The sequence below is a fragment of the Boleophthalmus pectinirostris genome, unplaced genomic scaffold (assembly GCF_026225935.1).
Source record: "Boleophthalmus pectinirostris isolate CB_2022bp ecotype Guang Dong unplaced genomic scaffold, ASM2622593v1 HiC_scaffold_21, whole genome shotgun sequence".
In the NCBI taxonomy this organism is placed as follows: domain Eukaryota; kingdom Metazoa; phylum Chordata; class Actinopteri; order Gobiiformes; family Gobiidae; genus Boleophthalmus; species Boleophthalmus pectinirostris.
In genome coordinates, this window is record NW_026571175.1 from 569,414 (window position 1) to 586,055 (window position 16,642).

The 16,642-nt window shown below is 47.5% G+C and overlaps 1 protein-coding gene across 2 annotated transcripts in view; it reads right to left on the reverse strand.

Moving 5' to 3' along the window:
- The window catches only part of vps50 (VPS50 EARP/GARPII complex subunit), a 90,971-nt gene that overhangs the window by 61,677 nt on the left and 12,652 nt on the right, over positions 1-16,642 (reverse strand). For both annotated transcript variants that reach the window (XM_020920700.2, XM_055157012.1), the window contains exons 6-12: positions 16,285-16,355; positions 16,020-16,137; positions 14,640-14,675; positions 12,450-12,532; positions 10,943-10,985; positions 9,947-10,045; positions 3,759-3,899 (exon numbers count right to left, since the gene is read on the reverse strand). In XM_020920700.2, coding sequence (XP_020776359.1) covers positions 3,759-3,899; positions 9,947-10,045; positions 10,943-10,985; positions 12,450-12,532; positions 14,640-14,675; positions 16,020-16,137; positions 16,285-16,355 — 591 coding nt within the window. The remainder of the gene's footprint in view (positions 1-3,758; positions 3,900-9,946; positions 10,046-10,942; positions 10,986-12,449; positions 12,533-14,639; positions 14,676-16,019; positions 16,138-16,284; positions 16,356-16,642) is intronic.

Sequence of the window (16,642 nt, forward strand, 5' to 3'; positions counted from 1 at the left end):
ACCACTTCACTGGCAAAATTCATCCATCCATCCATCCATTTTCGTCCGCTTATCCGGGGCCGGGTCGCGGGGGGAGCAGCCTAAGCAGGGACTCCCAGACTTCCTTCACCCCAGACACGTCCTCCAGCTCCTCCGGGGGGACCCCGAGGCGTTCCCAGGCCAGCCGAGAGACATAGTCCCTCCAGCGTGTCCTGGGTCTTCCCTGGGGCCTCCTCCCGGCGGGACATGCCCGGAACACCTCCCGAGTGAGGCGCCCAGGAGGCATCCGGAACAGATGCCCGAGCCACCTCAACTGGCTCCTCTCGACGTGGAGGAGCAGCGGCTCTACTCCGAGCTCCTCCCGTGTGACTGAGCTCCTCACCCTATCTCTAAGGGAGCGCCCAGCCACCCTGCGGAGGAAACTCATTTCGAGCGCTTGTATCCGCGATCTCGTCCTTTCAGTCACTACCCAGAGCTCATGACCATAGGTGAGAGTAGGAACGAAGACTGACCGGTAAATCGAGAGCTTCGCCTTTCGACTGAGCTCCTCTTCACCACAACGGTCCGATACAGCGACCGCATCACTGCCGAAGCTGCACCGATCCGCCTGTCAATCTCACGTTCCGTCCTTCCCTCACTCGTGAACAAGACCCCGAGATACTTGAACTCCTCCACTTGAGGCAAAGACTCCCCACCCACCCGGAGAGGGCAAGCCACCTTTTTCCGGTCGAGAACCATGGCCTCGGACTTGGAAGAGCTGATCTTCATCCCAGCCGCTTCACACTCGGCTGCAAAACCGCCCCCCAGTGCACATTGCAGGTCCTGGTTCGATGAAGCCAACAGGACAACATCGTCCGCAAACAGCAGAGATGAAATCCTGTGGTCCCCAAACCGGACCCCCTCCGGCCCCTGACTGCGCCTAGAAATTCTGTCCATAAATACAATGAACAGAACCGGTGACAAAGGGCAGCCCTGGCGGAGTCCAACATGCACCGGGAACAGGTCTGACTTACTGCCGGCAATGCGAACACAGCTCCTGCTCCGGTCATACAGGGACCGGACAGCCCTTAGCAAAGGGCCCCGGACCCCATACTCCCAGAGCACCCCCCCACAGGACACCACGAGGGACACGGTCGAATGCCTTCTCCAGATCCACAAAACACATGTGGACTGGTTGGGCAAACTCCCATGAACCCTCGAGCACCCTATGGAGAGTTTAGAGCTGGTCCAGTGTTCCACGGCCAGGACGAAAACCACACTGCTCCTCCTGAATCCGAGGTTCGACTATCGGCCGGATTCTCCTCTCCAGTACCCTGGCATAGACCTTACCGGGAAGGCTGAGAAGTGTGATCCCCCTATAGTTGGAACACACCCTCCGGTCCCCCTTCTTATACAGAGGGACCACCACCCCGGTTTGCCAGTCCAGAGGTACTGTCCCCGACCGCCACGTGATGTTGAAGAGGCGTGTCAGCCAAGACAGCCCCACAACATCCAGAGACTTCAGGTACTCAGGACGGATCTCATCCAACCCCGGAGCCTTGCCACCAAGGAGCTTGCCAACCACCTCAGTGACTTCGGCCAGGGTGATGGATGAGTCCGCCTCCGAGTCCCCAGCCTCGGCCTCCTCCTCGGAGGACGTGACGGTGGGATTGAGGAGATCCTCAAAGTATTCCTTCCACCGCCGGACAACGTCCCCAGTCGAGGTCAACAGCTCTCCCCCCGCACTGTAAACAGTGTTGGTGAAGAACTGCTTTCCCCTCCTGAGGCGCCGGACGGTTTGCCAGAATCTCTTTGAGGCCGTCCGATAGTCCTTCTCCATGGCCTCCCCGAACTCCTCCCAGCTTCGGGTTTTTGCCTCCGCGACCACACGGGCTGCAGCACGCTTGGCCCGCCGGTACCTGTCAGCTGCCTCAGGAGTCCCCCGAGCCAGCAAGGCCCGATAGGACTCCTTCTTCAGCTTGACAGCATCCCTTACTTCCGGTGTCCACCACCGGGTTCTGGGGTTGCCGCCGCGACAGGCACCACAGACCTTACGCCCACAGCTCCGAGCAGCTGCATTGACAATAGAGGCCGAGAATGAAGCCCACTCGGACTCCATATCTCCAGCCTCCCCCGGAATCCGGGAGAAGTCCTCCCGGAGGTGCGAGTTGAAGGTCCCTCTGACAGAGGGCTCCGCCAGACGTTCCCAACAGACCCTCACTACACGCTTGGGCCTGCCAGGTCTTTCCGGCTTCCTCCTCCGCCAGCGAACCCAACTCACGACCAGGTGGTGATCAGTTGACAGCTCAGCCCCTCTCTTCACCCGAGTGTCCAAGACACGCGGCCGGAGATCAGATGACACGACGACAAAGTCGATCATCGACCTCCGGCCTAGGGTGTCCTGGTGCCACGTGCACTTATGGACACCCTTGTGCTCGAACATGGTGTTCTTTATGGACAAACTGTGACTAGCACAGAAGTCCAATAACAAAACACCACTCGGGTTCAGATCGGGGAGGCCGTTCCTCCCAATCACCCCTCTCCAAGTGTCACTGTCGTTGCCCACGTGGGCGTTGAAGTCCCCCAGGAGAACAACGGAGTCCCCGGTCGGTGCACTGTCTAGTACCCCTCCCAAGGACTCCAAGAAGGCCGGGTACTCAGCACTGCTGTTCGGAACGTAGGCCGACACCACAGTGAGAGACCTGTCCCCGACCCGAAGGCGCAGGGACGCGACCCTCTCGTTCACCGGGGTGAACTCCAACACACAGCGACTGAGCTGTGGGGCAATGAGCAGGCCCACACCAGCCCGCCGCCGCTCCCCACGGCCAACGCCAGAGAAATGGAGAGTCCAGCCCCTCTCAAGGAGTTGGGTTCCAGAGCCCAAACTGTGCGTGGAGGTGAGGCCGACTATATCTAGTCGGTAACGCTCAACCTCCCGCACAAGCTCAGGCTCCTTCCCCCCCAGCGAGGTGACATTCCATGTCCCCAGAGCTAGTCTCCATGTCCGGAGATCCGGACGCCGAGGCCCCTGCCGTCGACTGCTGCCCAGATCTCTCTGCACCGGCCCCATATGGATCCTCCTGCGGGTGGTGGGCCCACGTGAGGACGGCCCCACGTCGCTCCTTCGGGCTGAGCCCGGCCGAGCCCCGTGGGGGGAGGCTCGGCCACCAGGCGCTCGCTGGCGAGCACCCACCCCAGGCCTGGCTCCAGGGTGAGGCCCCGGTGACGCCAATCCGGGCGACGTAACTGGCCTTGCTCGTACACGCAAAATTCATATGAAACACAAACATTTTAATCATCAAAACAGTAAAAATATCAAATGTGTTGCATAAATGAGCTTTCTTTCACTCCACAAGCAACAAAACTGTAGCTCTGTAACAAAATAATTTAGTAAAACACACCTAAAAATACTCTTGGTGATATCGATACAGTAGCCCACGAAATCGATACTGTATCATCAATTAAATTATACGATATATCGATATTCCGATATTTGTGCACACCCCTAGTTGTCACCAGACTTCAGGCAAACCAGTGTTGCAGAGCTGGTCATTTGCAACCTGGGTCCGACAAGGCCATTTTGGATCAACTCTCAGTTAAACACTATGAGCCATATGGTGGTTAAGTGGCTAGCACTTACGCCTCACAGCAAGAAGGTTCCAGGTTTGATTTCCATTTTTTGTTTGAGCTTTTCTATTATTATTATATTTGAATCCTGAATTGCCCTGTGTTAGAACTTGTGCTTTTCATTGACTGGATAACAGTGATAAAAAGTGGCTGTAGCCCTAACAGAGAATTACCGTGCACAGGTCCTTGTACTGCATCTTCTGGAACTTGGTGTCAGCGTTTCCAGCACACAGCTCCACGTAGCCCAGCACCACCTGGAACACTGTGTTGTGGATGGCCTGGGTGAAGTGCATGTGCAGCTGGTCCATAGCCATCTGAAGGGACAGGAGCAGAAGTTAGGGAAGGACATAAGATATCACTATGTAGAACCATAAGAACTGTTTCTTCCCCACTGCTGTTGGACTCATGAACATTCATAACATCTGTCACTGTTACTGCCTTATTTATATATATATATATATATATATATATATATATATATATATATATATATATATATATATATATATATATATATATATATATATATATATATATATATATATATATATATATATATATATATACAATAAGTATCACGCTGAGCGAGGCAGCGACTGACCTGAAAGATAAGATCATGGCCCGAATGAACACAAGGCAACCCCGATGCCGGTTACAGAGGCTAAGTGAAGTACCATCTGAAAGTCTCCTAGACGATGTGAATGCAGCACTGAGAGCGATCCCTACCACAACAATCACTGAAACCAATGAGCTGATATACACTTCAGCAGCAGTGATCCTAGATGTGTTGGGCTATAAGAGCAACCATGGGAGCCATGCGATACAATACCCACCATGGCAAAGACGGTTAGAGGCTAAAATCAAGGAGGTGCGGAGAGAAGTGAGCCAACTGTCAGAGGCCCAGAAAGGTGCAATGAAAAAGCAAGTGCCCAAGAGGTACAACCAGTTGCCCATACCTGAAGCACTTGAAACTGCCAAACAAAGGCTCCAAGCCTTGGCCAGCCGCCTAAAGAGGTACACACGAGATAACGAGGCCAGACGAATAAACCGGCTGTTCGCAACACAACCGGCGAAAGTGTACGCTCAGTGGCAGGGTAATAACAGCAGAGCATACCCACCAAGGCTGGAGACTGAGAGGTACTGGAAAGGCATATGGGAAAGGGAGGCATCACATAACACCGATGCACAGTGGCTGGTGGATCTGAGAGAAGACCACAGCAACCTCCCTGAACAGAATCCAGTCACCATCACAGTGGCAGACATCCAGGGAAGAGTCTCAGGTATGAAAAACTGGACCGCACCGGGCCCTGACATGATCCATGCGTACTGGCTAAAGAAGCTCACTGCCCTCCATGAGCGCCTGGCAGCACAAATGAACCAGCTGCTAAGGGATGGGACTCACCCTGAATGGTTAACCCAAGGGCGTACGATCCTGATCCTAAAGGATCCTTCAAAGGGTGCAGTCCCATCCAACTATCGGCCAATAACCTGTCTCTCCACAACATGGAAGCTCATGTCAGGCATCATTGCGGCTAAGATAAGTGGGCACATGAATCAATACATGAGCGCAGCACAGAAGAGTATCGGCAAAAACACCAGGGGAGCCAAACACCAACTCCTGGTTGACCGAACAGTCGCCCGCGACTGCAGAACCCGTAAGACCAACCTGTGCACTGCCTGGATTGATTACAAGAAAGCCTACGACTCAATGCCACACACATGGATCACTGAGTGCTTGAAGCTGTACAATATCAACAGGACTCTAAGGGCGTTCATTGCGAACTCGATGCGGTTGTGGAAAACCACCCTTGAAGCCAAGGGGAAGCCACTTGCACACGTGTCCATCAAATGTGGCATATACCAAGGAGACTCACTGTCCCCACTACTGTTCTGCATAGGCCTGAACCCTCTCAGCCAAATAATCGACCGCACTGGCTATGGATACCGACTCAGAAACGGGGCCACCATCAGTCACCTCCTCTACATGGATGACATCAAGCTGTACGCTAAGAGTGAGCGAGACATCGACTCACTGATCCACACCACAAGGATCTACAGTACAGACATTGGGATGTCATTCGGGCTTGAGAAATGTAGCAGGATGGTGACAAAGAGAGGGAAGGTAGTCCACACAGAGGGGGTGTCACTCCCAGAGGGAACAATAGCAGACGTTGAGGACAGTTACAAGTACCTTGGTATCCCACAAGCAAGTGGCAACCTCGAAGAGGCAACAAGGAAAGCGGCTACGGCCAAATACCTGCAAAGAGTGAGGCAAGTCCTTAGAAGCCAGCTCAATGGCAAGAACAAGGTGCAGGCAATCAACAGCTACGCCCTGCCAGTGATCAGATACCCCGCAGGGATTGTAAGCTGGCCAAAGGAGGAGATACAGACCACAGATGTTAAGACACGAAAGCTCCTGACCATGCATGGAGGGTTCCATCCCAAATCCAGCACCCTGAGACTGTACGCAGGCCGGAAGGAAGGGGGCCGAGGACTAGTGAGTGTGGGAACCACTGTCCAGGATGAAACATCCAAGCTCCTTGAGTACATCAAGGACAAGGCCCCGGCAGATGAGGTGCTCAGAGAATGTCTCAGACAGTGGGGTCCAGAGGAAGAGGTGCTGGAGGGACCATCATGGCAGGACAAACCCCTACATGGGGCGTACCACCGGAACATAACTGAAGTGGCTGATATCAAGAAATCCTACCAATGGCTTGAGAGGGCTGGTCTGAAGGACAGCACAGAGGCACTGATCCTGGCTGCTCAGGAGCAGGCCCTGGGCACTCGAGCAATAGAGGCCCAGATCTACCACACCAGACAAGACCCACGGTGTAGACTGTGCAAAGAGGCTCCTGAGACAGTCCAGCACATAACTGCGGGGTGTAAGATGCTGGCAGGGAAAGCATACATGGAGCGACATAACCAAGTGGCGGGCATAGTGTACAGAAACATCTGTGCAGAGTACGGGCTGGAGACCCCAGGATCAAGGTGGGAAACACCTCCAAAGGTTGTGGAGAATGACCGAGCCAAGATCCTGTGGGACTTCCAGATACAGACTGACAGAATGGTGATGGCGAACCAACCAGACATAGTGGTGGTGGATAAGAAACAGTGCAGAGCCGTGGTGGTTGACATCGCAATACCAAGCGATGGTAATATCAGGAAAAAGGAACACGAGAAGCTAGAGAAATACCAGGGGCTCAAGGAAGAGCTGGAGAGAGCCTGGAAAGTAAAGGCATCAGTGGTGCCTGTGGTGATCGGAGCACTCGGGGCTGTAACCCCCAAACTGGAAGAGTGGCTACAACAGATACCGGGAAAAACAACAACAACGACATCTCAGTCCAGAAAAGTGCAGTACTGGGAACAGCAAAGATACTGCGCAGAACTCTCAAGCTCCCAGGCCTCTGGTAGAGGACCCGAGCTCAATGAGGGTGAGAGAGACCTACCACCGTGGAAGGTGAGAAACACATGACACATTTTATATATATATATATATATATATATATATATATATATATATATATATATATATATATATATATATATATATATTATATATTTTTTTTTTTATTATTATTATTTGTAAAAGGACAGGACATATTAATGAACATTTAAAGGTTGTATAGAGGATTTTCCAAGGAACGAGAAATCCAGCGACTGTTTGTCCTTTTTCAAATGTTGCGCATGCGTGAAACCACCCCCCCCTCCCCTACAGCTCCCTACGTAGAAACGCCTTCTCCCGCCTCCTCTTTACGCCAGAAACAGGTTTGTTTACAGCCGGTGCTGCACATGACTTGTAAACAACTAACTACAGTGTTGGTTAGGCAAGGTGGAGAAGTGAGGAGCGGGGGGAGCGGGTGCGCGGACATTTCGTTCACGGGACGAGAAGTGAGGAGCAGGGAGAAGAGCGGAGCAGGGAGAGGAGAGGGGAGAGAGGAGAGAGGAGAGGGGAGCGGTGCGCGGAGATTCCGTGCCCGGAGAACTGAGGAGCAGGGGAAAGAGCGGATCGGGCAGCGGGGACAGGAAAGGGGTGCAGAGAAGGTTGCGCGGAGATTCCGTACGAATGAACTAGCTACAACACGCAGCAGCAAGCGGACTCTTTCTTTGCCTTGAAAATTACGTTTTCAGACATAGGATATCGCTTTCGTGTCCTGAAAAACGTTTGTCTAGCTCTTGGAAATAAAGTACGTTTTCATAATAAGCAGAAGTGACCTGTCCAGGAGTAATTTGGCGACCAATGCGTCTGCTTCAGTTGCGCCATCGCTGGAATGAATCTACAAGAATCACCTTAGTTTGGCTTCGCTGCTTTTCCCCTTGTCTTCTTCTATCAGCGACCTCAAAAACGGACTTTCTTTTGCGGCTAACTGCTCCTGGATTCTTGTCGCCATTGCAACAAACTTTGTGCTAACTGCGAGGAAGATATAGGTCAAAAAAAAGCCGCTAAGAACTGTTGCGTTGGTGGAGTAAACAGCGTCTGTGCGGCTTGCGTCTGCGTGACAGGCGTACGTAAACCACGTACCGGCGGCGCGCAGGCAAGTCAGTTACGCTAGAAACTTAGGGAGATTGATTGACAGCCTGTCAGCTAACAGATAACGAGGCAGTGTCGTTATCTATTGGCAAATGTTTAGCTGGCCCCACCACGTCCAGAGTTGATGAATTTTTATTCTCTTTTTTTTGGTCATCATAATTACAAGGCTACTGCACCTCTATAATGCTATCATTGACAACTTGAAACAAAAACAAACAAAAAAAAAATCCTCCATACAACCTTTAAAATAATTTAAAGTCACTCGGTCCCCTATATTTGCCAAAAATAACATATTAACATGTTTTATAAGTTTCCTTTTTGTTTTTGATGCTCTGAGTCTGCCATCCCTTTGTGCTCTGAGCCAGTCACTCCCCCTTCAGAGCCTATCACAGCACAATCAGCATGTATCCCACTAATGAAACTACTGCACATAGCATCAGGTTTGTCAAGTTGCTTTGTACAGTTTTGGATCATGATTTTGTATATTTATGGAGAATTGTCATGCAGTAAATTGGGTGACATAGGCTTGTGTTCTGAGCATGGCATAGAATGTTACAGTTAAACAAAATGAGGGTTTGAATAGGGCCCTGGAGAGATCACTAAAATACTCAAACATGCATGGATGACTTCCGGCATGTTTTGACAAGGGAACAATGTTATAAAATGGAAGAAATGTTAAAAATGTGAATAATACACCCTCTTTCAACAACTGCACTTAACCAACATGCACTGTTCTTCTGCACATACTGTATATTTTGTACTGTATATCAAAGTCCTTTTTTTTTGTACGAACTTATTGTTTATCTATCATGCCGTAATGCATGCATGAAAACGCACAATTGTGGCAACTGAGTAGTGCAGAGACAGTGATTCATGTCACGCCTCTTCCAGGATCCCAGGACCCAGCAGTGTCCACTTTGGGACAGGGGACAGACTTCAGGACATGGGAGACACATGTGGGAGCCAGAGCCAAAGTGTGGCAGGTAAGTACCGTAGTGAATATTTTATTATGGGGTCCTGTGTATATGTGTGTGCATGTGTGCGTGCGTGTGTGTGCGTGTGTGTGTGCCAGGGTCCTGCAGGGGTCCATTTTTGGAGACCCACACCCGTCTGTTAACCCGTGATTATATCAAAGTTAAACCCGCCCCCGCCTGGACCCGTGAACATTCCACCCGTTACCCGCCCGTGCCTGTGATAAATCACACACAAATTAAAAGCATTCTAACTGAAGCATCCATCAGAATATGAATTCAAAAGTTACAACTTCAAGAATTACAATCACGAAATTAAATGAGTTACGCTTTCTTCAGTACAAATATGAATTCAGAGACGCGACTCGACTGTCATCATTTCACAGGCATTAGCAGAAGAAACACTGATCGAGATGCAGGACTTTTGCGCCGCACAGGCCGCGGACTAAACCAGGACTAAACCAGGACTAAACCAGGACTAAACCAGGACTAAACCAGGACTGACCCTGGACTGATTCCTGGACTGTACAAGGACTAAACCAGGACTCACTGTTGGGACAGGTCCAGAGGTGTAGGTGCACCCGTGTAGTCCATCAAGTGAGCGCAGGCTACACGCCGCACGGAGGGAAGCGCTGCGCTTTGCGGACACCTGCTCCACGGGCTCAGGGTTCTCTCCCTGTCTCTTAGGTCCAAGATTAGTCCCGCTTTAGTCCTGACCCACCCGTGTCTAATCACTACCCCCTGCATACCCGCCCGTACAATTCCAGAACGTTAAAACCTGCCCCTTTCAGTACCTATTTGCCCGTACCTGTCGCGTGCCCCCGGTGCAGGACTCTGGTGTGTGCCTGCGTGCTCTACTCACCTGAGTCTTGCCCAGCAGCGAGTACGCCCTTTGCACTTTAGTGTAGTGCACCACCTCAAAGTGCTTACAAGTCTTTGACAGGGCCACGTCCAACTGCTCCTGAGGAGGGAGACAAACACAAAAGAGGGATGAGAGAGAGAAGGGGATGAGGCCGGAGGAGGGGGTTGGAGGAGACAGAGGAGAGGGAAAGGGGAAGGAGAGAAAGGAAAGGTGGAAAGGATAGTGAAAGAATAAGATAGGAGGAGAGGAGGAGAAAGAAACAAGGAGAGGAGGAGGAGAGAGGAGAGAGGAGGAGGAGGAGAAAGATGTAGGAGGAGGGAGGAAAGACAAAAAAGGATAACAGCAACAGAGGGAGGATGGGAGGGGGAGGACAGAGGAGAAGCATGGAAATGAGAAAAGAATGAAAGGAGAGAGGAGGCAAAACAGAATGAGACAGGAGAAATAGAGTGGAGGGTAGAAGAATAGTGAAAAAGTTGGATCGGGGTATCCTTAGTGCTTAAAGTGTGTCATAGTTTCACATCAGTTAAGGGGCAGTCTGTAAAAAAAAATCTCCCCCAAAAAAAAGTAAAAAAAAAAAAAATACAGCAAGTTAGTGCTGTTTCCTAGAACAGATACTTATAAACAAGGAAAACACCATCCAAAATGCAAACAATTTATGCACAAGGGAGGACATTTTTTGACTTTATTAAATAAAATAAGCAATAAACATTATCTCAATCTTTAGAAAACTCTTAAATATATTTACAATAAGTATGTTTTAGTGAAATGAGTGGTCTAACCTATGCACTTTAAAATTAAGATATTCTATGGGGCCCAAAAGAAAACAGATGTGCCCCTTGCATTTGACCCAACCACTCTGTACTGCCTCATGTCTACTGCTTGTTTGCTGTTCGGCAAGACACTTGACCAACCTCGCCCTCAGGAGGGAATGAATAATGCATAAAACGGTATGGGAGTTAGTGTGGCGTAATATCCATCCATGACACAGGAACTCACTTCTATCTGCTCCAGCGTGTCCTGTAGTTTGGAGTTCAACTCACTGTAGACACAAAACATTGACAAATACTGAAAAAAGTGCTACAACAAATTTACAAGTAAAAAAAGTGAATAATGAAAATATCATACTGCATTGGTTCTCAAACTGTGGTACGATGTTATAAGATTTTGATTTTCATAAACATGATTTGTGGCCTCAGTAAGGTCAGTATTGAAAATCTGATAGTAATCAATACAAAAACTAGTATGGAAATTAGATAATCATTTGAGCAGGCATCCATACTAAAAAAGTTCCACTGACAGGACAGAAATGAAGCTTTCCTGACTAACTTTAGAATGAGCTGTTTCAGAACAAGTATAAGAGCACACAGACTAGTATACACCCATGGACCACTATGGAACCTTCCCGGACCACTGAATATTACACAGATATGTATAAGGCCACATGGGAATACAAAAGAAAGTACTGCCCGCCCCATGAAGTTGGAGGACAAAGTGCGTACGTCACCAGTGGCGGTGAAAATGGGAGTAGATCAGAGCAATGACATCATGAATACAGGAGAATAAAGATAACTCAAACATGCACGGCTTACTCTAAATACAACTGTAGAGGGTCATTGAGGAGGAAACAGCTGTAACATTGTTAAAAGCTTTGAAAAGTTCAGCTTGCATATAGTGACTCCCTACATATGAGAGTAAATGTGATCATGATTCCATTTGAATGACACAGTAAGTAGAACTGTATTTGTATCAGAGATGTGAGTTTAGAGGAGCCTCACATCACACAGAATACATGAATAACTAATGAAAGGAAGCACTAATTAATCAGGCCCTGAGGAGTATAGGAGGAGAGAGGAGAGATAAAACGGTGAAAAACACTGAGCCAGATCCAGATAATGTGGCTTACAGCTGTGGGCTCTGGGTGGCTCCTGTCGCTGTGAGGCGGGCATGCACCACCTTACCAACTCACAGTGATCACAGCACTTGCTACAGATGTGCACTCATCTGTGTGCACAACAACACTAAAGCTTTTATCATTGCTAAAATGTAGATGGCTCAAAATATCCATTATGTTTCTGATCTGTTCTTTTTTATTTTTTCATTTTTTGTTTATAGATCACAAAAGACCTCTGATTTTAATTTAATGAGTTATTTTATTTCTATGGAGTATAAACTGCTAACACATATTTAGATCACCATGTTACCCCCCCAACTTAACTTAGTTGTGTCAAATACTTGACAGATGAGTCGCGGCAAAAACAATACCTTTATACAGAGACAAGCAAGTGTGGACCTTTCACCAGAAATGTTACCTGGTTTAGTCCTGGTTCTGTCCTGGTTCTGTCCTGGTTCTGTCCTGGTTCTGTCCTGGTTCTGTCCTGGTTCAGTCCTGGTTCAGTCCTGGTTCAGTCCTGGTTCAGTCCTGGTTCAGTCCAGGTTTACAGTTACATATTGCAACTTTAAATGACATGAGAAATCTAATACCTGACCTGACCTTTGCCCTTACCTGATGCAGCTGTAATGTTTGAAGGTGCTGGCGGCCTTCTGACACTCAAGACACAGCTGGATGGCTCCTGGATAATCCTCCTCCTGCACACACATGCACACATACGAAAGACATCTTTAATGTGAAACAAATATTCTGCCCCACTGTGATAAAGGTTTTGACTGAAGGGCTCAGGTCGGTACTCAGAACTGTCACTGGAAAATCACAGAATGAAAACCTGCATCCAAAGTCTACTGCATAAGATGGATATTTACTAGTATTTGACCGATATTTTTTCACCAATACTGATTGTTTAGAATCCTGAGTCGCTGATGACCTATAAGTTCTGCCAATATTTGTAAATAATTTTGTTAAAGGGCCTGTACCAGATTTTGATCTATTCTTGTCAATGTAAAAGCTCTTTCAGCAGCTTTTACATGATTCATACATGATGTAAAGTTTACATCATGTATTGGTTGTAAAAGCTGCTGAAAAAAAACTGACTAAAAAATATAATGTGTTATTTTTTCTCAGGTAATAACTAATAGAGAAGCTACAGACAGGGTGACCTATCAGAATCATGGGGAATCAATTGACAAAAATAGCCCTACTCGTCTTTATATTTACCAAAAACTGAAGGTGGAATTTGAGATCTGATGTTCCTCTGAGTATAGGTTTTTCACATTTATAATTGGAGTATACATAGTAGACAAGGCAGAGGCCAAAACCAGTGTCTCAGTTTCACAAAGAGACAGCCATCTGTGTGTACTCCAAAAGAGTCACACACTGATGCAGTTTGAATAGGGGAAATTTTAGGCAGTTTAGGGGGAAAACATCTAGGAGAAAAAAAAAAAAAAAAAAAAAAAGGGAATCACTTTGTTCCAATTTGTGATAATACATGTGATAATACAATAAGTGCTCCAATGTGTTTTTAAAGTTAAAATATTTTTTGCCCTGGAATTGCTAATCTCTGCTTCAGTAAAGGTAAAATGGGCTGTTAACTTGGAAACTACGCTGCTTGACATTATAAGGTGCATTTTGAGCTATGGAGACGTAAACAGACAAGAAACCATTTTGTGTAATATAGGACATTTAAAATGGCTGTAAGATTGAAAATGTGTGGATTTTGTTCTGTCTTGTGCTTTCGAAAAGGGTGAATCTCCCTACAAGACCTGCCCCCCGTCTGAATCATGACATCAAATTGTAGAATGTCATGAACCCAAATTACAGGAGTTTATGTTTATGAGTTTATGTACCCAGGCATGTGGTGGACAGTACAGCTCGTACACAGTCCAGACTGAGTGACCTTCAGAGCTGGTCCTTCTACACAGCCTCTGGGGAATGTGTGTGAACGGTGCCCAGGACAGAGTGTAGCATGGATAGGTGACGCCCACAGGCATAGGGGGATTTAAGTGGATGGAACAGAAATAAAGTAGGAGGGTTGTGAGTGAATATATTTCCAATGAGTAGAACAGCAACCAGCTCCGCTCACACCTACAGCCTCAGCCCCGCTCGCACCTACGGCCTCAGCCCCGCTCGCACCTACGGCCTCAGCCCCGCTCGCACCTACGGCCTCAGCCCCGCTCGCACCTACATCCTCAGCCCCGCTCGCACCTACAGCCCGCTCGCACCTACGGCCTCAGGCCCCGCTCGCACCTACGGCCTCAGGCCCCGCTCGGCACCTCGGCCTCACACCTACGCCTCAGCCCCTCGCACCTCGCACCTACGGCCTCAGCCCCGCTCGCACCTACATCCTCAGCCCCGCTCGCACCTACATCCTCAGCCCCGCTCGCATCTACGGCCTCAGTCCCGCTCGCACCTACATCCTCAGCCCCGCTCGCACCTACAGCCCTGCTCACCTGCCTTTGGATTGGTTTCAGTCCTGCTTTATTCCTGGCACAGTTCTGGCACACTCCTGGCACAGGAGGACACCACCCCTCCCTTAGCTCTTTGTCCTACAGCCTCTCTGTATGATCGGAGTGACTCATCATGTACAAGAGATTTCTTACACCATTATCAGGCTGCATAAGTGCCTCTCCTGCTGCACCTGTCACACAGCCAGGTGTAGTGTGTGGAGTTCACTCATAAACAAGAACATTATACAATATGAAAAGTGTGTTGCCTATGGACGAGATCTGAACTGTTAACCCTGTGCCCTCTCCCCTTCTCACATATGTGTGTTAAAGGCTTGCGATGTATGAGAGTCCTCACCTCTAGCATCTCACTGAGGCGCACGTCTGTTCTTTGCTGCAAACACAAAAGGTTAAACATGTTAAAATGTGACATGAGGTGACAATAAGAACACACATGCACAAGGCACTTTTGTGCATATGAACAGCTCAGACCAATCCAAACATGCGCTTATTCTGTCAGTATGTCTATGAGTATCTAGTGTCAAGACTGGTTTTAGTTTTTAGGTGTATTATGACAACCCTAGGTCAATGTGATATTTTCAAAATGTCATATTGTGGGGTCATTAAAAAAAAAATTTGGGAGCTCCAAAGAAGTGCAGTGCAGATCTGTTTTTTTTTTTTGTTTTTTTCACAATTTTTGTCTTTGAACCCAGCATGCAGTCGCAAAGTTTTATTGGATGTGCATGTCTCTGTCTACCAATATTACAGTCTTAAATCACTACGTGTCTGATTTTGATCATTTCAATCAATCCTAGTCTGAGCAGACTCCACTAAACCAATAGAGGATTTGTATGAAAACAGCTGAAGCATACACACATCGTACCCTGTGTGCTAAAGACAGGGCCTGATGACTCTGTCTGTTGAGCTGCACTGAGACTTTTGTTTGAGCTTTCTATTATTACTGTATTTTACTGCTCAAAGTGCTTAGGGACAAATAAAGTCATACTGATTGATTGAAGCATAATATTTAGATGATAGTGATACACTGATGGTATTTGTATAATCCATATGAAATGAGCTTCATGCTCTGTTTAAGGTGCAGCATCACACATCAAATGAAGGGACTGCAATATGATCACATTTTACACTTGTTTGAACGAGTATGCCACAAGTTAGTTTCTGTTCTTTTTCTGCTTTATCTACTGTTTGCAGCTTTGCCATATTTCCTTTTAGAAATGTTTATAAACGACACACATGAGATCGAAATGGGCTAATCTTTAAAAGAGCTATTCAAAAGAGTGGCCAACTCAAGAATTACTAAGAACTGCTCTGCTACTGCACGATAAAGTCTATTGCATTTTCTTGTACATTAACATTTATTTTCACTGCATACTTTCTCCTTCCTAGCTGTATTAGATCAGTTTCAGGTTATGTACTGGTTTAGTAGTTTAGTATTATATTAGTCCTTGCTTAGTCCTGATTAAAGGGCCTGTACCCAAATTTTCCCCATGGATTTGAGCAAAATAAACTCACTGCTGTTAATAATTAAGATGTTCAGAATGCATAAGGTAAGTGAGGAATAATTTTTGACTACTGCAAACTGTTAGTTCTGTTTTTCACATTTTAAAATCATCTTTAAACCCTGGTTTGAGTCAGATGGTATGCTGGTCTAGTATTACTTTAGGATTAGTTTAGTCTAGTCTTAGTCCTGGTTTGGGTCAGACTGTGTGTTGCTCACCAGAGTCTTGATGGTCCTGAGGGACTTGAGTAGACCGGTCAGTAGCTGTCTCCTCCTCTGATTGGCCAGCAGACCCAGGCAGGCCTCAGTGAAGCCCTCCTTAGCCCCGCCCAGTTGCCTTCACACAGAAAGAGGAAACATTTACACAAAGGTTTTAAAACACTTTAGGATACCCTTATTTTTTGAAGCAAACAAAAAGAAAATGTGAAAATTTTCAATAACAAACATAACATAGAAGAGCCCTGGCAGGAGCACAGGGCATTACCTTCGGGCGTTGGTGCAGATGACTGCTGCCAGCTGTAGGTTGGTCTGCAGAGCGGTCACCCTCTCCAGCTCCTGTCCACGCACACACACGCACGCACACGCACGCACATGTAAGATCTTTTTAAGGCTTTTTAAATGCTCTTTACTCTAAATGCAATGCAGTCATCACAGGCAAGATTAGGCAAATGTGTTTATACAACTATAAAAAGGTATTAATTCTGTAGTGATATTATATTTGATTACTTATTTATGATTATTATTTATTGGCACACCAGTCCACACTAAAAACATAAATGCACTTTTAAACATGCTTTTTGTCACCTTTATATTGCAGATGGAATTCAATTCTGTCACTGGAC